The sequence below is a fragment of the Diospyros lotus genome, chromosome 8 (assembly GCF_014633365.1).
Source record: "Diospyros lotus cultivar Yz01 chromosome 8, ASM1463336v1, whole genome shotgun sequence".
NCBI classification, from domain to species: domain Eukaryota; kingdom Viridiplantae; phylum Streptophyta; class Magnoliopsida; order Ericales; family Ebenaceae; genus Diospyros; species Diospyros lotus.
The window spans coordinates 29515207-29539090 of NC_068345.1; the positions used below are offsets into that span (position 1 = coordinate 29515207).

General features: G+C 35.8%; 2 protein-coding genes across 7 annotated transcripts in view; one reads left to right on the forward strand and one right to left on the reverse strand.

Moving 5' to 3' along the window:
• LOC127807331 (BEACH domain-containing protein B) overlaps positions 1 to 6494 on the forward strand; it is a 146506-nt gene extending 140012 nt beyond the window's left edge. For all 6 annotated transcript variants that reach the window (XM_052345072.1, XM_052345071.1, XM_052345067.1 and 3 more), the window contains one exon: positions 6027 to 6494. The gene's annotated coding sequence lies outside the window, so the exon portion shown is untranslated. The remainder of the gene's footprint in view (positions 1 to 6026) is intronic.
• Positions 6495 to 6724: 230 nt separating this feature from the next.
• Positions 6725 to 8395, reverse strand: LOC127807332 (UDP-glycosyltransferase 91C1). Its single transcript, XM_052345075.1, has one exon. It carries the CDS (start codon positions 8303 to 8305, stop codon positions 6851 to 6853), a length of 1455 nt encoding a protein of 484 aa, XP_052201035.1. The 5' UTR covers positions 8306 to 8395; the 3' UTR covers positions 6725 to 6850.
• Between the last annotated feature and the right edge of the window lie 15489 nt (positions 8396 to 23884).

The window sequence follows — 23884 nt, forward strand, 5'->3', positions numbered from 1 at the left end:
AACCAGGAGTTGCCATTGTTTCATACTTACAATGTTGGAAAACATCACAAGCCATCAGAAAATCTATCACATTTCTCTTTAAATGTGGCTAATAAAATAACTGATTCATCTTGTGGTAAGTGTTTCGAATACCAAAATGTCCTCCCAAAGGTGATCCATTGAAAGATTGCAGAATTTTTCCCTTGAGTTGATCACAATGCCTATCACCAATCTTCCACGGAACCTAATTAATCCATTAGCTATTGTATAACCTGGTCTACTAAAAGAATCAATAGTCAATTGTTCCAGCAATTCCTTAGACCAGTCAGCTAACTCATAGCTAGCTGTCACCTCCTGTAACCAGTCAAGAACAATAAAAGTGATGGTTGCAGTAGTTCCTTCTTCAAAACATCGGGACAAGGCATCAGCAGCTAGGTTTTCCTTTCCTTTTCTGTATTGGATGGTATAATCAAAGGCCAACAGCTTAGTCATCCCCTTCCTTTGTAGTTGGGTATGCAATTTTTTTCTATAGCAATTATTTTTGGTTCTCATGGTCAGTTCGAATAATAAACCGACTAACTTCCAAATAATGCCTCCATTTATCGACAACTATTAAAACAACCAACTATTCTTTGTCATACATGCTTAACCCCAAATATTTAGGAGCTAAAGCTTGACTTATAAAGGCTAGTGGCCGTCCTTCCTGCATAAGTACAGCCCCAACTCCCAAGTTACTTGCATCAGTCTCCAGCGCAAAAGGTTTATTAAAATCTGGTAAAGCCAAAACTGGAACTTCACTCATGGCCGATTCAATTTAACAAAAGCTTCTTCAGGTTGAGGATTCCAATTAAAATTATCCTCCATAAACAATTCTATCAGGGGTTACTAATAACTCCATAATTTCTAACAATCTCCTGTAATATCCGTTTAGTCCCAAAATCCTCTCAAACCTTTACATTAGTAGGTCTCGACCAAGAAAGCATTTCAGTGACCTTCTTAGGGTCAAACTTACCCTGAGATCAGAAATGATATGCCCCAAATATTCCACCTACCTTTGAGCAAATGCACACTTTGCTTTTTAACATGAAATTGGTTAAGTCTAAGAACCTCAAATGTAGTTTTTAGGTGGTTAAGATGTTGCTCAAAGGTAGGGCTATATACAATAATATCATCAAAGAATATTAAGATGAATTCTCGTAAATAGGGTTAAAAATTTTAGTTCATGAGAGCTTGAAAAGTGGCCAAGGCATTAGTTAGACCAAAAGGCATAACTTTAAATTCATAATGCCATTAGTGAGAGTTAGAAGAGGATATTTGGTGTGTAATATGGCTTGAGAATCACTTACAGCCTTCTTGATTATATATATTTACAAGAACCTCAATCAACTCCCTTAATTTTAGGGATTAACTGATCTAATACAGCAAGTAGTATCATCTAAATACAACAAGTAATCAGCTAATTACAAGGAATATTTATAGGAAATATTAATGCATATCAACAGTGAGTACAAAAGGTTGTTCTAGGAATGTCTTCTAGTCTCATCCGAACTTAATGATAACCAGATCTTAGGTCAAGTTTGGTAAAAACAGTAGCATGTTTGAGTTCATCCAAAAGGTCCTCAATAATGAGAATGGGAAACTTGTCTTTGACTGTTATGGCCTTTAATTGACAGTAATCAATGCGAAATTGGCAAGAGCCATCTTTTTTCTTGACAAGTAACACTAGTGAAGCAAAAGGACCATGGCTGGGTTGAATGGAGTTCTAACATGTCTTTAACTATTTTTTCAATTTAGGTCTTTTGAATTGGTGGATAACAGTATGACCGAATATTGACAGATTCGGTATTAGGTTTTAGTGGGATGGCATGGTCAAATAGTCTTTTAGGCTGTAAGGATGTAGGTTCTACAAAGAGGTCCTCATACTCTACTAAAAGCATGTGTAAAGAGTCAAGTTCTTGTACCTCCCATTTTGGTTGAGACTGGCTGCTGACATTCACCAATAACTCACCAGATTGGTCCTATGATCCTTCCATTTGATCCTTCCATTTCGTCAATGGCCTGTATGGGATCTATGCCAGCTTGTTCTTCAATATCTTTGCAACTTTTTCCTTGTGATCATCTTGCATAAGCCCATATCTAGGCTGCCTGCAAGAGTCAACTTCCTTTCATCTTTCTCAAAAGTGACTTCCTATTTATTGAAGTCAAAGCCGATTGGACTGACTGTTTTCTTCTAATCCACTCCCAAAACTATATCACAAGCACCAAGTTTCAATAACCTCAAGTCAATCTCTCCCCATGCATTTCCCACTGAAAGTCAGTACAAGAGAATTTGCTGATCACCTTACTGCCATTGGCCAGTCACTGATAATGGTTGAGTGCTTGTAAGCCCACAACCTAGTTTCTTGGTTGTATTCTCGTCCCAAAACATGTTTGTACTTCGACTGTCAATCAATGTGTACCTTCCCTTCCACCTTAGTAATCTTGCTGTTTGCTAAGCCCCTTAGAGCATGCAGTGATATTTCACCATTATCTACTTCTTCAATTTCAGTTTCAACTGCTGGAACTTCCTCCACTTCTTCTATTTCCTCTTCTCCTTCCAACAGTAACAAATGCCTCTTACACTGGTGTCCCGGCATGTATTTTTCTCCACATTTATAACATGAACTGGCTTGCATACGTTGCTCCACATTGCCAAACTTTCCTCCTGTTGGCTGATTTGTAACAACAGTTGGATGAACTGTTGAATTCTTGAAATTCTTATTGTTCTTGGCTGCCTCTCTGGTAAATCCACAATTCACTGCCACTAGATGATTTCCTTGTTGACTGGAATTTGAACTTGTTCCTCTTATATGAATTCTCTACTTCTTCATTAAGGCTTCTACAGTGAGTTCCTGTGATCTAGCGCATGTTTTACAGTCTTTGGCTATAGCATCTTAACTGTAGGCCTCAATTCTTCGCTCAAGCCACTAATGAAACTTGAGATAAAATATGTCTCACTTAGGTAGGGATTAAGGTTTTGCATCAAGGACATAAGCTCCTCAAACTTCATCTAATAAGTTTGAACAAAGTTCTCCTGCCTCAGTTTATTAAATTCTTCCACAACATCAGTCATGTTTCTATCACCATTGTTCACAAAAGTCCTTCACAAAGTCAGTCCATTAATATCTTGTAACCAGATCCTTCCTTGAAACCACACATCCACCACATCATTCAAATAAGCAGAGAAGCTAGAGTTATTCTTTGCTGATCTGGTATATTATACAAGGTACCTTTTGACACCGTCGAACCCACGACCTAGGATTTTGACAGTCAAACATTGGAATCTCCAACTTCGATAATGGAAAGTAAGGCTGATTAGATGTAGCTTGTACCTCCTGCCTCCTCTCTACTGTTCTTTCAAGTACATTTTCTTCCACAGTTCAATTTCTAGTTCAGAAGAACCAGCTGTTCTAAGATCTGTTCCACTTCCTTGTAAAATCGAATCAGATCACTCCTTAGGAGGAAAATCTGTAGAAAGACTAACCTGAGGCATTTTGGAGAACGTCAACATGAATCCGTCCAGTCTTCTGCCAAGCCGTCCATAGAAGCTTCAAATCTCCGATCAAATGAAAGGATTGCATTGTAATTTCTACTGGATCCTGCTTCCAGCAAGTTAACACAAGGTTGAAGATTGGAGATAGTTGGATTCACCTGCTGCAACTGAGCTTCAAACTGCTTCATGCAAGTTCCATCAGCCATGGTGAAATTCCACAGGAAACTGAATTTGGTGGCCTAGGAACAACTCTGATACCAAAATGTCAGGACTGACAGCTCAATTGTCAGGCTACAATGAGTATATGGTTGCAGGAGTGACAGCTCAATTGGAACCATTTTCAATGGCAATAGGGAAGAAGTGGATGGCTGGACTTGGTGTTGCAGCAAGTTAGAGTTTTGTTACTATTGAGGAAAAAGAAAAGAGAAAGCAAAAGAAGAGGGAAATACGAGATAAGAACAAGGAAAGGCAAAGAAACTAGTTGGTGAAGATGGGCATTGGATGAAGAAACAACAGCTTGGTTGTAATAATTTTCTTTGGGACAAGAAACCTTTTAAGTTAGGAAAATTGTCATGACCCTAGGAGCAATAGATGGCCATTATTGTAATAGGGTATAATAGTTTATTGGGAAAATCTTGCAATTTGTTAGGAGCACATGGGTGCTGTTAGAAATTAGTTAAGTAACTAGCTATGTTTATAACAAGGCCAATTGTAAGAGGATGGGTATCATGTGTAATGAAATGAAAATTCTATATTTCTAATTCTCTCTATCCCTTTCTCGTTTCTTCTCTAATTCTCCCTCCATTTTCTAGTGATTTCTCCCCCTCCTTCAATTCTTCAATTCTGATTTCTTTCCCCAATTCCAATCACAACCCTAGGTAACCCTAGGAATGTGACACCTCGCTGCATTAAACTCGATATTTAAACTAGTAAGAAATTCATAAATCATGTCCTTTTCAACAAAGCTTTTTAGAAAGGCTGCATCCTCATTGCAAGTCATCTTGAAACACTAATAATGATCCATCTCCTGCCATAAAGTTTGCAAGAGATTGGAGTATTTAGTGATTGACCGATTTTTTTGTTTTGTAGCTTAGATTTTTGTTTTAATCTCATAAAATATGGATTGCATCTCGAACTTTAGAGTAAGCCTGCTTTGCAACATCCCAAATTTCTTGAGCTTTGTTTAGGAACATGATAGTGTCACTTATCTCCAGAAGCATTGAATTCCATAGCCAAGACATTACTATTGAGTCTTCTTCTTCCCAAGTCTCAAATGTAGGATCCCCTTTTTTAGGTCTAGTGCCGAGCAAATGGCTCAACTTGCCTCTTCCTTTCAAAAATGTGTGAACCAGCTGGGACCATTTCAAATATTATTTACTATTTAGCCTATAGGCTGCCTAGATATTTTGTAATTCTCTGATTTGAGTTGTACATTTGTTCTCTCCGTTAACAGTTGTTGTAACAAGTGCCTCAGATGTACCACTAGATTCTATTGCGGTAGACATGATCTCTAGATGACTCTTGCTTGATCTCTTGGGGTCAAAAAATTGGGTAGAATCTGATCTTGCAGTAGTCCAAGTTTGCAAGGCTTAAGGACACGAAGAATGGTAGTATCGGTTTTTAGGAAAAACCGCCTATTGCTCTGATACCATGATAAAACTTTAGCAAAAAAAAATCTTGTATGTTTCCAGCAAAATAGGACTCAATACATACAGTTCTGAGGGTTAACAATCCACTTTCTTAAAAATAGGACACACTACCTAACCAACTATCCTGAAACAAACAAAAATATAAGGACCAAGACTCAAATCTACTTTGACCATAACCATCGGATAAGGATAACTAAATAACCAACAAATGAAGGATAAAACAATAAGACACAAACCACCGGATAAATCCAATAAAACAAAATCACACTACTTATCTTCTGACAGTTACAGTACAACTGCTGCAACAACCATGCCAAAAATACCAAGAAACCCCTTATACAAACATTAGGTTCTTGACATTATCTTTGTCTTTTAGTTAGATTTTATCTTTTAATTTTTGAAATGATTATAGTTAGAATAGGATTTTTTTAATTATATTATAGTTAGCATTAGATTTTGCTTATATTTAGGCATACAATAAATTTTGAAAATGAACCGCTTTTTATAGTTAGGATTGAATTGACGCCAAATTATTGAAAGCTCTTAACAGAAGTTAATAGCAATGACCTTCATAAACTACTACTAGGTGTAAAGCCTGAACTACTGGAAATATTTTGTTTGAGAATGAGGTTATTTATTGGGCTAAGCAATAAACATATCATATATAGTTTGGGTAATCAGATTGACCATTAAACTGCGAATCAACTCTTACTTCATTCTGAGCATAAAGACTGAACTGGAAAAAAGAAGGGTCACAAAAAAAATATATTCATGGTTCTGCATGCAATTTTTTATGACCATTATGTCTTTTCATACGTGACAATTTACTAAAATGAAGAATTCTAAGTGATGCCTACTGCATCCAGGGATGTTGTTGAAGCCCCCTTCACCGGCTTTCTGAAACAGTCATAAATTCTGTGACTGTCTTGGGTGTGAAGATGGTAAAAAGGGTCATGGCACTGTCGCCAGCAAGACTTAGGTGGGCTCACTAGTTGGGACTTTCCCTTTTTCCGCGTTACAATCTGGCTAGCCTATGACCATTCGCAAATTCAGTTCTGTTCTCTTTGTGTCGGTGAAATTGCCCTCGCGGCGAGGGAACTTGACAAATTCTTGTACATTGTATTATTTAGTGCAGAAATGTATGTACTAGACATAGCTGTATGTCGTTTTCTATTCCAGTCATTTGTATTTATTATATATATATATATATACATATATAAACATGTTAACCTCCTCCACTCGAGCAACTTGTATAGATAGGTTCTCTTTGTATCATGCGGCAATTTTTCAACCCAGGGGGGTGTAATAATCACTCGATGGTTTGAATGGCATAATTGTTTTTATCTTTACCAACCATAAACCCAGCATATTCTGCTATCTGTTGCTTTTTATGGCATAATTGTTTTTTTATGTCTTTCAGCCCCGCCCCTTGTGTGCTGCTTTTTTCCATCTGTCGAGATATTCATTCATATTTGGCTGAGCTTCATGTGTGTATGATGAGATGAGATGATTACTATAAGCGTTATAATAAATTTCATTTTTATATTTTACAACAATCAGATCAGAAGCCTTAAATCTTGTTGGGTAGGTGGTTGCAACAAGAGTTCTTCTAGCTTTTTATAAATTAAAGACGAAAGCTTGGCGGGTCAAGTAACTTGGAAGAGATTACAAAATGTTTAAAAAAGAGTTTTTATCCTCTTTCTCTCCACTCCACCAAGAAACGCACAAACCTGTCTACATGGCTGCGGTTGACCTCCTTGTCCCCAAACAGAGGAGCTCCGACTCGGGCCGACTTCACCCTTAGAGACTCACCCGCCTCACTCACCACCGCCTTCCTCACCGTCTCCGCCACCAACTCGCTGCTAAACCACCCGTCTTCGCCCTCCCTCCGTATCTCCAACCCTAATTTCTTCCCTTCCAGCAGCCTCGCATTCAGCCCCTGGTCGTTCATTACCGGAAACAGTATCAGAACTCGCCCGAAACTCAGCCCCTCTATCACCGAGTTCCACCCGCAGTGAGTCAAGAACCCCCCCACCGCGGCGTGACCCAGTATCTTCACTTGCGGCGCCCACTCCACGTAAACCCTCCCCCGATTCTCCGCCGTGACCCGCTCCAAGAACCCCTCCGGCAGCATCTCCACTGCCTCCTGATCCGACTCCGGCGGCTTCCTCAGTGCCCAAAAGAAAGGCAGCTCGGACTGCTCCAACCCAAGAGCCAGCCGGCCTAGTTCGTCTCGACTCAGCGTCGCCTCGCTTCCAAGCGCAACGTAGACCACCGAGTTGGCCCGCTTCTCGTCCAACCACCCCTTTATTTCGATCCATCTCTCGTCACCATCGTCGTCCTTTTCCTCTTGTCCGGTCACCGACGGGGGTAAAAATCCCACAGAAACAACGGGTTTCTTCTGGTAAAGCTCGTGAATCAGATCAAACCATTCCGGTTCAAACTCGGCGCAAGATCGAAACAGAACAACGTCACTTTCGCCGACGGACACGGCGAATCTTTCGATGTCGGAAACGCCGGAGTTTTTCGTTTTCCCCGACGACACCTCCACGAAAGTCTTGACCTCGTGCAAGCGGTAAACGACGTCGGATTTGAAGGGAACCCACGCTGGCACAACCGTAAAATCCTCGGGCGTCGTTCTGGTATTCACCATCGTAGACGACAACGACGATGATGAAGACGGCGGTCCGAAAAAAGCCATGGTTGCGGCGGTGAAGAGGCTGAAAAAGGCGTGGGAGATGCCGAGCTCGGCGGCGATGGGCGGCAACCAGTGGGAAGCGTAATCGTAGACGATCCAATCGGGCTTGGGGCTCAGGGTCTGGAGCAGAGTGGCAAGCAGTGGTTTGAGCAAGTCGAAGGCGATCTTGAGGAGCTGGGCTTGTTGGGGCCGTATGTCCATGGAAGACTCGGCTTTGTCTGGTAAGCCGTCGACGTGAGGGAGGGTGAGGCTGACAAGGTGGAGCAGAGGTAGAAGTTTCGAGGGGACTTTGGGGAGCCTGGCGAGGTTTCTGGGGGTGGAGATGAAGGAAATACGGTGGCCGCGGGAGGCCAAGCACTTGGAGAGGTGGAGGAAGGGGACGAGATGGCCCATGGCCAGCCATGGGAACACCACCACGTGGAGGGAAGCCTCCTCCTCCTCCTCCATCGCAGATGATGTCAATTGCAAGCTCTCGTCGCAGCAGATATCGTTGAGATCAGTGGTGTCCCATTGGGTGCAGGACAGTGAATTAATGAATAGGGCTGGCTGGACAGTGAACTAATTTTTCAAAATTATAATAATTATTTCATACTTTAAAATTATCTTTTAATTGATGTGACCGTCTGCCGGCCGACGATGCAACCCATAAGGAAGGAAGGGAATGATGGGATTTGGGACGCCCGCACGCACACTTATTTTGAACAAATGCGCATATTGCCAATGCCCGTCATGTCTTTGACTCTGCTCATATACTTTAAAAATTATTTCTTTAAAAAAAACACAACTCGTTAAGTGTCAAAGACCCTGATTCATATATATCCTTGATTGGCTAAGTTTCCCCTTGGAATTCACATCGTTACCCTCCTCCTACTCCATATAAATTTCACGTCCCATTTCCATTTCTATTTTCTTGTTTCATCTTCATTTGCAACCTTAGCGTATGAAAGAAGCTCCCAAAGCTTTGTCGGTGAAAGTGCCTACAAGGCAGTTAGTCTTGCACATTGAAAAAGAGGAAGCCAAGGAATTAGGGATGCCATGGTGATGCAAATGGTAAAGATGCGAATACAAAGATTGTTTAATAGCTTGTAATTCTAAGTTTTGAGTCAATTATTCATTTAAGGGCTGAAAATAATTTCAAACGAAACTTGAGCGATGTATTGGAAAAGCTCTAACCTATTTAGAGGAGTTAGAGTTCATAGTAAAGGAGTTAAAGTACAAATTAATCACATTGCTCACTTACTTGGAAGGTTAGTCACGAAACTGATCAGAGGGATAATTTTGGAACTTCATAGTTTTTGAATGGCTTGGAATCATGAGACATGTCATATGTCAATAGAAAACTCAAAATCTCAACTACAACTTCCTATATTCATGGACATTTTTTCGACTTTTCAATTGTATTTTATGACCATTTCAAGTTTGGTGGTTAGTACTCATTAGGTGGAGCAAGAATTGCAAATTTTGGGGCATCTTTTGCAGATTTTTGGGTATCTTTTAAATATTTGTCTTTTATTTTGATTATTATGTCTTCCACATTTGAATTTATACTTTTGCTTTAATTATTATGTCATCCATGCTTGGAGGGATGTTCTAAGACTAGTATTTATATGTGTGATCTTGTAATGTTTGGCATGAACATTTTGTCAAGAAAGTGCAGAGAGCATTTTACCCTAATTATTTTTTAAACAATTCATTTCTTTAGTAGCGAATTTACTTGATTCTTATCACTCTTCTTCTTCTATCTTAGAGTGTGGTGAATCAAAACTGGTATTTTCTTGTTTGTGATGAATTTTATTATCAAACAAATGGTGCTAGTATTTCTTTTGTATTTTGGGCACATCACATGATACATGTTTCAAAGGCCCAAGCCCTAGTGGAGGAATATGTCATGGCTTTAGAAGAAGACCTAGAGTATAAGCTGGTGATTAGTAACTTGGTTGCTAAAATCCAAAGGGAAGTTGAGGAAGGTGTTATTCGAGCCTTGGCACTTTCTAACCCTTTGCCTAGTGTTGGTGCCTTGATGCAAGCTAGGCTCGGAGTCATAACCAAAAAGGGGTCCTTGCCCGAGACTAAGGGCGAAGGCAATTCTAGAGTCAGAGTTGTAAATGATGGTGAGACAGTTGAGACCCTTAGAGTTAATGCCACTAGCAGAGGTGAGGTACTTGGGGGGATACTCTGATGGTTTTTTTGGTTAGCCAAATACTTGTAGTAGAGAAGCTAAAAGGGGATAGGTCTCCAACTCAAGGTGTATCTTCTTCGTCACAAACGGCTGTCAAGGATACTCCATGTTTTAGGATGGATCACCATGAATGAGGAATCGGGGCGATCCTTTTTCTAGAGCTATGTCTTGATCTTTTTGTAAAAGCCCTCGAGCTTTATATTACTCTTAACCCTTTGTTAGTAATCAACCGAATAATTCATGACTAATACGCGAATTATTCCGTATTTTTTAGAAAAGTATTATACTCACGTCTATTTGAAATATTCAGATTAATACGCGACTTTTAAGGCTACAAATTTTAAAACGTGTATAAACAATTTTTTTAAAAATTCTATTAAAAAAATTCATTGACATTGCTTCAGTCCCTGTCCATACTCCGTGTTACATTGCTTGTACGCAATCATGCAGCCATGCCATGCGCCTCTGCCTACGCAACCCACATGTTTCCTCAATTGTCCCTTTAATCTTTTTTTCAATTTGGCTTCTCCAAGAAGTTATTCAAGTCCGCCAAAGTTAATCTTTTTTTTAATTTGACTTCTCCAAGAAGCTATTCTCATTGCCATGAATCGCCAGCCACATTTCCTTCTGGAGTTTCTGTTGTTGGTGACTTTGTTCCCACTCCTCAATCCTCATCAAGTCCAATCTCTCTCTATCTCTCACCAGAAAGCTCCTCTTTGTCTCTTTGTCTGTGAAAATTTCACTTGGCTGAGCCAATAAGCTATATTGATTCTACGACGTACAAACCTTTTAGCTATGCAATACTTTTTTCATTTCACATTTTTGTTATATTTCCCCTATCTCGCTTTTCTAGGGTGACAAACACTTATGACCTCTCAATTACTTCGTTTTATTCCTTGTTTTGTGCTCTTCTCGGCATTTCTTGAAGTGATTTTTCTATGCTGATTCTTCGTCTTTATCTTGGACTTAATTGGCTGCTTTAATGTTGGCCTAACTTGATAATGTTTGAATCTGAAGTTATGTTGTATTTCAACATAGCTTTATCAATTTGTTCTGGAAGTTGAATCTATTATTTTTTTGTGGCATTTGAGTTTTTTCATGCTATCTTGCGTCAATGTAGGTTGGTTAAATCTATTGTTTGTTTTTCTTAATTATATAATTTTTGATAAATTTGTTTCTGTTTATACATGTTAATTTTTGTTAATTAATGGTTATGCATATTAGTAAATGAAATGAAACTATATGTAGGAAATGAGACAAAGAGATAAATTTTGGGAGTATGCTGATAATCTGGACCAGCAATTCAAATGTAAATTTTACCAAAAAAAAAAAGTATCCTGGTGGTATATCTAGAGTAAAATTACATTTATCTAGCCAAACAGAGCATGATGTTATGGTTTGTCCAAGTGTGTCAAATGAGGTACATACTCTAACTATTATTGCTATTGGGGGTGGTAGTAAAAAGGCAAAATTATCTACTGAAAGTGTCAAATTAAATGGAGTTGAGAATGGAACTAGGTAACAAACTTTGTCAAGTTTACAATAAACTTCAATACCTATCATATACAACAAAAAGGATAAGGATATAGTGAACATGAAAATAGCTCAGTATTTTTTAAAATAATATTTCTTTTAATGTTATTCAAACACCTGCTTTTATTGAGATGATTAAGACTATTTCTAACTTTGTTATTGGATATTTGTTACCAAGTTATTCTACTCTAAGAACTAAATTAGTGATGAATAGCAAAACAATGATTGAAGATTATGTAGCTAAAGTGAAGGGATCGTGGAGTTTATTAGGATGCACATTAATGTCTGATATTTGGAGAAACATAAAAGGTCGCTCATTTATCAATGTGGTTGCTTATTCTCTGAAATGGTCTATCTTTTTAAAGTCTTTTGAAATGTCGAGTCATAAAAAGAGTGGTTCTTTTCTCAAAGATCCACTTGTATCTGTTATTAAAGAGATTGGACTTAAGAATGTAGTTCAAATTATCATAAACGATGTTTGAAATTATGGACTTGCTGGTGATATGATAATAGGAAGTTATCCTCACATATACAAAACAAAGTGTGCAGTCCATGGAGTTCAATTACTTTTTAAAGATATTTCTAATCAAGTTCAATGGATAAGCAAGGTATTAGATGAGGCAAAGGTGGATTATATGTACAGCCATACCATTGTTTTAAGTTTAATGAGGGAACAAACACATAAGGATTTAAGAAGGTATTCCAAAACTAGGTTTGCTTCTCATTTTCTAATGCTTTAATTTGTTTTAGAAGCTGAAGATGGCTTGAGAAGCTTAATTGCATCAACTACTTAGAGAAACTTATTATATAGCAAAGGAGCAATGACACAAAATATGTAGTGACCCGAAATTTACTGTTTTTAAGTTTTTTTTTTTATCTATGCTTTGATAGTTTAAGGTGTTAGATCTATTAATTAAAATTTGTCATGTGTTAGTGGATTTTAATTATACTGTGTATGCATACTAATATCAATATTAATAATATTATTATCATTATTATTTCTACTACTATATTATCATTGAAATTATTATTATTATTAATTTATTTGTATTTTCTGCTATTAACATTATTATTGATATGTAATGCCGTGTTTATGTATGTGGTTATATAAAGTGTGTGTGCATATATGTATATCTAAACGCGAGCACTATTGATCGGGCAGGGGTAGGTTCTAGATAATATCATTTGTTCTCGAGTTCCCAAGTCATTGTCTAATCAAAGAGAGGCAGTGGAAATAGAGGGAGTTTGGCGTTCGGCTAGCAAAGGAAGGCAGAGGAAATTGCTTGAGCAGGGGAAGAAAGAGTGCAGAGCAGGGGCGATTTTCAGTTTGCTGTTCGGTCTTGGCAGGTTTATTAGGCAAGTTTTTCCTCCCTTCTTTCTTCTTCTAGGGTTATGAATGGCGGTATGTGAGGGTTTTCTTTGGGGCAGTCCAGCTGTTTGGTATATATATATATATATACATATATGTATGATGGATTTATGTTTATAAATGGGAGAGATGGCAGCCGAGTGGGAGTTTCTTCTCTATCTTTTGAATGTTTTTCCGGCATCCCTTAGCTAATAGATTTCTTGGAAGTGGTTTCAGTGAGCTTGTTTTTGTGTAGATAGATATATGAGCACTTATATATACATATATATATATGCACGCAGTTCTGTTTTGGCCGAATGGCCAGCCTCCTCTTGCTTTTAAAATCCCCTATGAACTCTAGATATAATTCTGATTAATTGGATGTAAAAAGCTGGTGGCTGGCTTTCATTGAATTGAAGCGGTATAGCTTGGCCGAAAATTGGTTATGGGGGGGAGAAGGCAAGCTCTGCGTGTAAGTATAATGGTATATATATATAAGTAATGTGAAGATGGGTTGCATCCAGCCACTATGTGCGTTGGGTGAATTTGGGGGATATTTAGCATTTAAATAATACTAGTGTTAACATATATTATATTATTTGTTAGTCTTATAAATAATATGGATTTTAGTTATACTTAATACTCTTGATTTTAATAATAATAACTAATATTATTATTGTTATCAGTATTATTGTTATTATTTTTATTATTAATGCTATTATTATTATTATTACTGCTATTGGTTTATTTACTATTTTGTTTCTTTAAATCCTCAATAATTGCTAATAAATTGTCCTTGTCCTTAACCACGATCAGTCGGGATAAGTATCGATGAACAGTAACCGAGTCAATGAACAGTGCCGAGTCGTGAATAGTATTAGGTCGTGAGTAGTAAATTGGGTTTTGTTCTTGTTCCAATGGAGAGTTAGTTTCCTCTCCTATTCCTTTGTTGGAATGAAGCTAGGAACCCGTGGGTAGGATCTTGTTAGAGGTTGTTGTGGCTGAGAGTATTTGCAAGTGATTCTTTTTTCGTATCTTGTCAGTTCTCATGCATGCATGGGCTTGGGAGATTCATATGGGGGTTTCATGTGACTGGTGTGCTTGGACATGGGCATGTTGTTGTATATTTGTCTTCCCTTCGGGGCGAGCAGGGCATGATGCATGGCTTATGGGGGCTATGTATCATCGTTTGTGCTCATTATGCCTCTGCATTACATGAGCATTTCATTCTATGTGATTTGCTATATGGGCGAGGCTTGACGGGATGCTTGGCTTATGGGGGCTTTGTATCCTATTCGGTCTACTACGCCACCCCTTATTTGTTGCATTTGCAGAGACTTGGCGCCAGTTTTGAGATACAGTTGTATGGTGTCGGGTTTTCCGAACCGAGTTATTAGGGACGCCTTAGCGTGCCCAGTTTTTATTTTGGTCGCTTATGCAGGCCAGAGGGTGTGGTCACTCCTACCCAGGCGAGCTTTGGCTCGTAGTACAGGCACAGTATGCCCTAAATGCAGTAGCAAGTTAGAGATAAGGACTTGGGTGCTAGTGTATTCTTTATTTGGGCCCCATGATCCTATATATGTGCATTGATACCTATGCAGTTTGTACCTGTGACAGTATATGAGATTACATGGCATGTTATGTATGAGTTTTGATCTGTTATGCCCTTGAGACGCAGGTTTACTCTTAGCACCTATTCTATTCGTCCTTTAATTCTTTATAAGCTTGCTGAGTCTTTTGGACTCACCTTGTTTTCTCTTCATTCCAGGTAAAGGCAAGGACCCAGTTGTGGGCGAGTCTAGTGGGTCTCGACTTCCGGGTTAGACGGTGTACAGGGCCATGCAGATCTAGTAGTTGTCAGCCTGTGGGTCTCATTTTGCTTATTTTGCTGCTTCCTGACTGTATTTTCTTCTGTGTATTATGGTCTGTATGGTTTGTGTGTATTTTTGTGGCCGGTGTGCCAGTGTTGTATGTTATGCATGCCTGGGCTATGTAAGCCTAGAGATCAGTTGTTGTGTAGAAAGTTAAGATTTTGATATGCATGTCGGGAGGGCAAGTTTCCTTTAGCAGTTTTCTCTTGATATTTATCAATGGCATGCATGACAGGTCTTTTCAGTTCAGTTTGCCTCTATTTTAGTAGGGCACCCGCCCTGGTTCTTTGGGGACCTGGGTAGGGGCCTTACAAAATATGAAGGACATAATTCAAGGTACTAAATTTTAGAAAGAAGGAAAAGAGGTTATATCTATCTTAGAGTCTCTTGTTAGAATATTGCAATGTGATGGATCAACTGTTGGCTACATTTATAACGCAATGGAGAGAGCAAGAATTGCAATCAAGCAACAATGTGAAACTAATCCTACCAAATACATGCAGCTGCAGGACTTATTTGAGACAAAATGGGAAGAGAATATACTTCATGAGATACATGCAGTTGTAGCTTATCTTAACCCTTCTTTAATGTATGACATGAAAATAAGGTATGGTTAACCTGAAGTAAGAGTTAGTTTATTATTTGTGGGAAAAAATTGGTTGACATTATAGAGAGAAATGAGTTTGTTGACCAATTATTGATTTATGATGGGAGACATTGGCTGCACTCTCACCCTACAATTAAAACACAATAAAAATACATTAAAACTTTTATATTTTTTTCTTTATTTTGGTGAGAGGTTTATACTCGCCAGTGTACGAGTGCAGTTGTAGTCCAAATTTAAATTTATATTTTCTGGATAAGTCCAGGTCGTCCACTGAGAGATCTATTTATGGCAAAAGAAAAAAAATGTCACACACACGCACACGCATTTAGATAGATTGGTAACAAGATTTTTTTATAGTTTTTTTTAGATAACAAATATAAGAAAATAAAGTAAGACAGAAGTTTAAATAAATACTGAACGTGATAATATGAATTGGATAGTACTTGAGTTAAGACAATTTCAGCACTAACCCGTTGATTCCCAAATTTTAACATAAAAGATTAGCAACATTAATTTAATTTCAGATATGAAGGTTTGTTATTAAATGTAATTAGAGATGATGATAGTTCTAGTTTAAACAATCCCCATACATGATATGCAGGATTCTAATTTAAGCAACTACCATAAATCCAATTATAATGAATACACAAAATAATTAAATTAATCATCCGAGTTTGGATATGATAACGTTTCCAATTCTAGTAACTCTAATGCATGACATGAAAGTTCTAAGTTAGGCTTACGCTCCAATCCAAACCTAGTGATTTCTCAATAATTACTACACACTCATACTGAAATTTAAACTAATGTTACTTATTTAAAACGCAGCTTTCTTTGGGAATCATTGGCGTTGGACACTATCCTTGTCTTAACCCAAGATTAGATTTAGCTACTCATTTCCATTTGAAAGTTAATTGACAGGAATTTAAATGACGTAATTTAAATAACAGAATTTAAATGACATAAATTAAAATAGCAGAAACTAACCGGCCATTTAGGCGGTGGATATTTAAATGACAAGAATTAAAATTACATAAATTTAAAGGCAGAAATTAACTGACCATTTAGGCGGTGGATAATAAAGTAACAATAAAGGACATAAGAATTCAAGAGAAGAAAGAAAGAAAATAAGATCACAAGAGAAAACAATAGAGAAAATAAGAGAGAACAAAAGCAATTCTCAAATAGAGAATTCTAAGAAAATAACTAAGTTTTGATTCAAGAATAATAATCACCCTTACAAATGCAATCAAGTGAGCTATTTATAGCTCACAAGATGCAATACAAATCACACAATTTCAATTATTCAACTAAACATAATTATATCTAATGGGCACTCACACACTTAAAGTTAAATGAATTTTAGCTATAATACACACCTAATAGTTAAATGGATTTTAGCTAAAAAACACACCTAATAAAGCACTCACAAAATAAATATTTAAAAATAAAAAAAATAAATTTCTACAATTGGATTTTTGATCTTCATTATGATTAAAAATAATGCTTTGGCCTTCTCCAAATGATATCTTCCATGGATTGCTCAAGTTGGGTCTTAATTCTTCATGGGTTTTAATTCTTCATGTGTTTTAATTATTCATTCTTCAATCCAATTTGAATCTCCAAGCCCACATTCTTTATGCCTACAAGCAAACAATTAAGTGTTATTAAATTATATATTATGTATATATTTATATGATATATTATATACTTATATATTATATAGATGATCCATGCATGCACTCCATTGAATATATGTATTATGTTATAATATATATATTATATTTACATGTTTATTATAATATTATATATATATATATTACACATAACTATTCAATTAAACCAATTTAAAATCAAAACGGGAGTTATAATTATAACAAAATTTTACAAAATTAACCACTAATCATACCCTTCAACTTAAACATTGATAGTCGCTTAGCAATCAGACTATACACCTACCAAGCTTTATTCGCAATAACTGTATAAATGTAAAAATTTCAAATTCGAAACCGAAATGCATAAAATCGAATAAATAATTTACCATTTTAAATCAGATTTTTGGTTAAAGGTCATACAATCTCAGGAATAGTAATTAGGATAACCAAAACACAGACTTACTCTCTCGAAGTTTTGACTTCAAACCTTACTATGGATTTTCCCTCCAATAAAAAAGATTCCTCAGTTGTACACATAAGGGGGGTACACCGTTATAAGAGTAAATGCAGAACAAGTTCAAAACTCGGTGTCATCCCAAATACAAGGAACGTATTTTCAGGAAAGAATAGAGAAATTGACATAACTTCATGATTGGAATAATGCCCTAAATGAATAACTTCTGAATTTAAACATAATTCCCTACTCCAAACTCGAATTCTGAGATTACATGATTTATAGCATCAAGAAGGATCAGACCGGGTTGTAATGGAGCTATGAAGTTATTACGACTTATCAAAGAAAATGTAGAATGTGCAAAGGGTGTGTCGGGAATTTTTTTTTTTTTCACTTTTTTTCTTCTTTTTTCTTTTTTCGTTTCTTTTTCTTTTTTTAAAAAAAAATTAAAATAGTTAGATAGACTAATTCCCAGAAAAAAAAAAAAAAAAAAAACACACTAGGCTGGACAAAATTTATATGGTTATGGGTTAAATGAGGGTAACGAAAGAAATTATATTACAATTGGCTTAAATGGGCTAGTAAGGGAGGTTCATGTAAAGAAAGAAAAAGGTTAATAGGCCCAAAATGAAAGAAATTGATCCCCCTATCATACTTCTACAAAATGATGTTACTCAGTCATCTAATTCGAAATTTGAAACCAGTCAAATTCATCCGCTATCATACTAGACGTTCAAAGTGAATTGATGTTTTGAAACCATTGAAAATATGAGATAAATAATAAAGTATATTTAGAGTCAGTGTTACTTCACTCAGAATTAACAGTTATTAGGCTCAAACACTCACTTGGGTAATAGTCTCCACTTCTGTTGAGGGATCATACAGTGTACTAATCAACTAATTACTGTTACCTTTGACTTTATGACCGATAACCAATTTTTAAATTTTGAATCCCTAATGAATGCAAATTAGTTATTCTAATGCATATACGTTTTCAAATAAGAAATCAATGCATTCATGTTTCATATTACAAATTTAGCCAACTATCAGTGCATAACTCTAAAGCTTTAGGAATAGCATTATTTAAAACACACAATTTTTTTTTCTTTTTTTTATAATAAGAGTAGATAAAGATAACTAATTTACACAAGACTACAAGCAAACAATAGCAAACTCACAGTTAAACATGAACCAGATAATTCATAATTAGACCTTATACCCTCCAACCTGAATTGCAGTAATAAAATAGGGTTGTTAGGAATACCTGTAACTCCACAAGTCCATAGATTTACTGTGAACTGCTAAAATTCAAACAAACAAATGAGTATATTATATAGATATATATTTATATTTTCACACCAAAATAAAAAATTTCATGCAAGTCATAAAATAAACAAAATGCGTCTCAAGAGTACAAAAAGTACTCTTTACTCAGCCATCTTAATAAAGAGCACTCCTCACAGTGATAAATTTAAATTAATCGGACCCCTTTGGCATTTGTTATTGATTGCCTTAGATCAATCTATCCGAGACTCATGAGGATCGTGCTGTGGAACATAAGCGTGTAATTTGTCTAGTAGCTCTTCAATGGTGGATGCTGAAATGAGAATCTTTCTTGCTGAAAGAGAAATGAACTTTTGGTCCACAGCCTGATCAAGAAAAGAGAGCAACCCATCGAAAAAATGGTTAACATTTAAAAGTCTAATGGGTTTGGTATGGAGATTACTCTTAGCCCAGGAGATTATGCAAAAGATTTCTTTAAGTGTTCCAAAACCTTCTGGTAAAGCAATAAAGGCGTCTGACTGATAAATCTTACAAGCCATGCGCTCAGACATAGAAGTTGTTTCTATAAGTTGACCGTGTGTAATCCCGAAAATATGTGGTTTAGCCAAAGGGATTGGCATTACACCTACCACAGATGATTTTCCAAGATGTGCAGCTTGTGAAACACAACCATTCAATCCACGACTTCCCCTTCCATATACCAAATTAATTTTTTTCTCTCCCAATTTTTGGCCAAGTTCGCTCGCTGCAAGTGTGTAACAAATATCACTCCCAAATTGAGAGCCACAAAGTACACATATGGTATTGATTCGACGAACTAACTGGCCTTTCATGTTTGTTCCTTTTGTATGCCCTGGAAAGAAGTTTGGTGATCAAAAGTAGCTATATAAGAATTCAATAAAAAATAAACACAAACCAAAATCATGCGTATTTACAAGTAGTTGTGATTGTGGCTCACATCTTCCACTGGTTTTACGTCCAAAAACGGCTTAAACACTTTTTATGAAGTGGGGATAGGCTTCCCATCCAATTTTCTTATAAATTGGCAAATATGGTCATTTTTAGTCAAATTCCCAAGACTATAGTGTTGGTAGTCACTTCTGAACTAGGTTCATAAAGCAAGAAGTTCTCTTTGCACTATTCCACATGAATGCGTCTCAAGAGTCAATTGGATATCATCCAAAGACTCCTTACTCAGTCCATCCTTTATGAAACTAATTTTATCTTCTCGATTTATGGACGTAAACCCCACAAATTTGCATCGTGTGTTACAGGTCTATCGAGCACATTTGTAACAACCATTCACTCTTTTCGCTCTTCTTTTCTTCGTAAAACTATTCTTTCCTAAGCCTGGAAAGTGCTTAAAACTAGGTGAAGTTTCGCCAGCTAATCGAACTTTTGCTTCGATCAGCCAACGAATATCTTCAGGGATGTTATTACGCATCAAAAGTCTAAGCCTTTCACACCTACCAACATACATTTTTTTTAAATCATTCTGCGGGACAGATAGATAGTACTTGCGAATTTTTGAGAGATAAATATCTATTTTTTTAAAAAAATTATAATAAGAAGAAAGTAAAGAACTATAAACTTTACAAAATGGATGAGAGCACCTGATCGGAGAATAACACAAAGGAGAGAAGACTGAGCTCAAAAATGGTGGCTTGCCTCATATAGATATGGAGTCTCTTATAAATCAATGGACATCACTATTCTACACTCGGCTCGAGGTATGCCATAATTGCACCGTCAGACTTGACATCGTCTAGCGTCTCATTTTTCAACATTGGGCAATGTGTCTCTTTTTTTTCAATGCTTGGCGCCTCTTTTTTTAACATTTGGCAGTGTGCCTCTTTCTTTATAGGGTAGTATGATTGCACTGTCCAAGAGAAATGGCTGCCACCAGCATCAATTCTGTCTCCCTCAATTTTTCTTTTTTCTTTTTAATTTTTTTAATTTTAAATTATTATTATTATTATTATTATTATTATTATTATTATTATTATTATTATTATTTTTAAAATTTTTAGGGGCCCTATAAAATCATATATACCACATAAGACAATATTATCAAGTCAACCAAAATTATTTGCACAATGAATCAATTTCAAATACTAATAAATCAATTCTTAAGTACACCTTACCCCCCAACTTGAATTGTGCATTATCCTCAATCGGCAATAAAAGAATAGAAGATAGGCATACTTGGTGGTCTTCAATGCATGAACTCGTATGTAAAAATTTTATTTAGACTGCACACAAAGAAACACTATTTAAGTAATGCAGAAAAGGAACAACTTATATATATACTTCTTTTTTTTTGTATATATATATATTTATTTATTTAAAAAAATTATTTTATTACATATTTTTATTTTATTTTTTAGAGTTTTTTTTTTTTTTTTCTTCCGGTTAAGGATCAAATAAATGGTTTCTCACCTAATCGTATAATAACCCCCATTCATTACACCACTTTTAAAGTTATTTTCAAAATTATGTAAATTGATTTTTCTCATGAATGCACATACATATTTTGAAAATATATCATCCGGAGGTGTTGGTTTTATTATATTAGAGTATGGCATATTAATTCGCACGAACACTTCACACATGTCTGGTTTAATTTGATGCCCAATAATATAGACTAGCCTAAAAGATAGAAATTTAGTCTTAAATGTGGATAGACCTATGACATCTTCACATTTTGGCTCTGGAATTTTATCCTCTTCTTCCTCCCAGGTTTCTTTATTTCTCACATCATTTTGGTCCAATTTTTCTTCTATGATTACTTGTACCATCCTAGGTTCATCAAATCTCTCAATTGGCTCATCATTCCTAGGGATGGATGTAAATTGGACCAATTCTTGACCTATTGGTGCATTGAATGACAATTTCCCCCCTTCGAAATTTTGATTGGGTTGGTTTGAAAACTCGCCAGGCTCACTCACGCTCAAGTCTGTGTAAGCTCAATCAATTGTTCTAATATGTCACCTATGAGCCTAGTGGTTTTGTTCTTGAAATTCGGCCACTTGTACATTAAAACTCATTTGACCTTGCATAAACTCTTGAAGGGTGTCCTCTAAAAAATTTTCATCCTGAGGTTGATAAGTATCAGATCTAATCCCTTGTTTTAACTCGAATGGGTGGGATACTAGAGAGAAAGGTTTATGAGATTGGAACAAAGAGTCATCGTTCCAAGGATAATTTCAATTGTCATAGGAACTGGGGTCATCAGTGTAAAGATCCGGGTCGTAATCCAATAGATAAGAATTCTCCCTCTGACTTTGGTTAAAAGAAAACCTCCCCTCATTGGGATCAAGATGGCCAAATGCATTAAAAGACACATAACTGCTAAAATACTGAGACATAAAGAATATGAAAATGACAATTCAACAATAGATAATGATGTTAAAGAATCAATTAATGTTTTAATAATCATACCTGACCGTAGTCTCTTGCACTATTTAGTAACTGATAGTTATCCAAATATATTTTTTTATTTTTTTTAATTTATAATTTTTTTTCTTTTTGTTTTTGCCTCAATCTCCCCGACAACGGTGTCAAAATTTGACTGCACTCTCATCCTACAATTAAAACACAATAAAAACACGTTCAAACTTTTATATTTTTTTCTTTATTTTGATGAGAGGTTTATACTCGCCAGTGTACAAGTACAGTTGTAGTCTAAATTTAAATTTATATTTTCAATATGAGTCTAGGTCGTCCACTGAGAGATCTATTTATGGCAAAAAAAAAAAAAGAATGTCACACACACGCACACGCATTTAGTTGGATTGGTAACAAGATTTTTTATAGTTTTTTTTAGATAACAAATACTAGAAAATAAAGCAAGACAGAAGTTAAAATAAATACTGAACGTGAGAATATGAAATTGGATAGTATTTGAGTTAAGACAATTTCAGCACCAACCCGTTGATTTCCAAATTTTAGCATAAAAGATTAGCAACATTAATTTAATTTCAGATATGAAGGTTTGTTATTAAATGTAATTAGAGATGATGATAGTTCTAGTTTAAACAATCCCCATACATGATATGTGGGATTCTAATTTAAGCAACTATCATAAATCCAATTGTAATTAATACACAAAACAATTAAATTAATCATCCAGGTTTGGATATGATAGCGTTTCCAATTCTAGTAACTCTCATGCGTGACATGAAAGCTCTAAGTTAGGCTTACGCTCCAATCCAAACCTAGTGATTTCTCAATAATTACTACACACTCATACTGAAATTTAAACTAATGTTACTTATTTAAAACGCAGCTTTCTTTGGGAATCATTAGCGTTGGACACTATCCTTGTCTTAACCCAAGATTAGATTTAGCTACTCATTTCCATTTGAAAGTTAATTGACAGGAATTTAAATGACGTAATTTAAATAACAGAATTTAAATGACATAAATTAAAATAGCAGAAACTAACCGGCCATTTAGGCGGTGGATATTTAAATGACAAGAATTAAAATTACAAAAATTTAAAGGCAGAAATTAACCGACCATTTAAGCGGTGGATAATAAAGTAACAATAAAGAACATAAGAATTCAAGAGAAGAAAGAAAGAAAATAAAATCATAAGAGAAAATAATAGAGAAAATAAGAGAGAGCAAAAGCAATTCTCAAATAGAGAATTCCAAGAAAATAACTAAGTTTTGATTCAAGAATAATAATCACCCTTACAAATGCAATCAAGTGAGCTATTTATAGCTCACAAGATGCAATACAAACCACACAATTTCAATTATTCAACTAAACATAATTATATCTAATGGGCACTCACACACTTAAAGTTAAATGAATTTTAGCTATAATACACACCTAATATTAAATGGATTTTAGCTAAAATACACACCTAATAAAGCACTCATAAAGTTAAATGGATTTTAGTTATAATACACACCTAATAGTTAAATGGATTTTAGCTAAAAAAATGCACCTAATAAAGCACTCACAAAACAAATATTTAAAAAAAAAAATTCTACAATTGGGTTTTTGATCTTCATTATGATTAAAAATAATGCTTTGGCCTTCTCCAAATGATATCTTCCATGGGTTGCTCAAGTTGGGCCTTAAT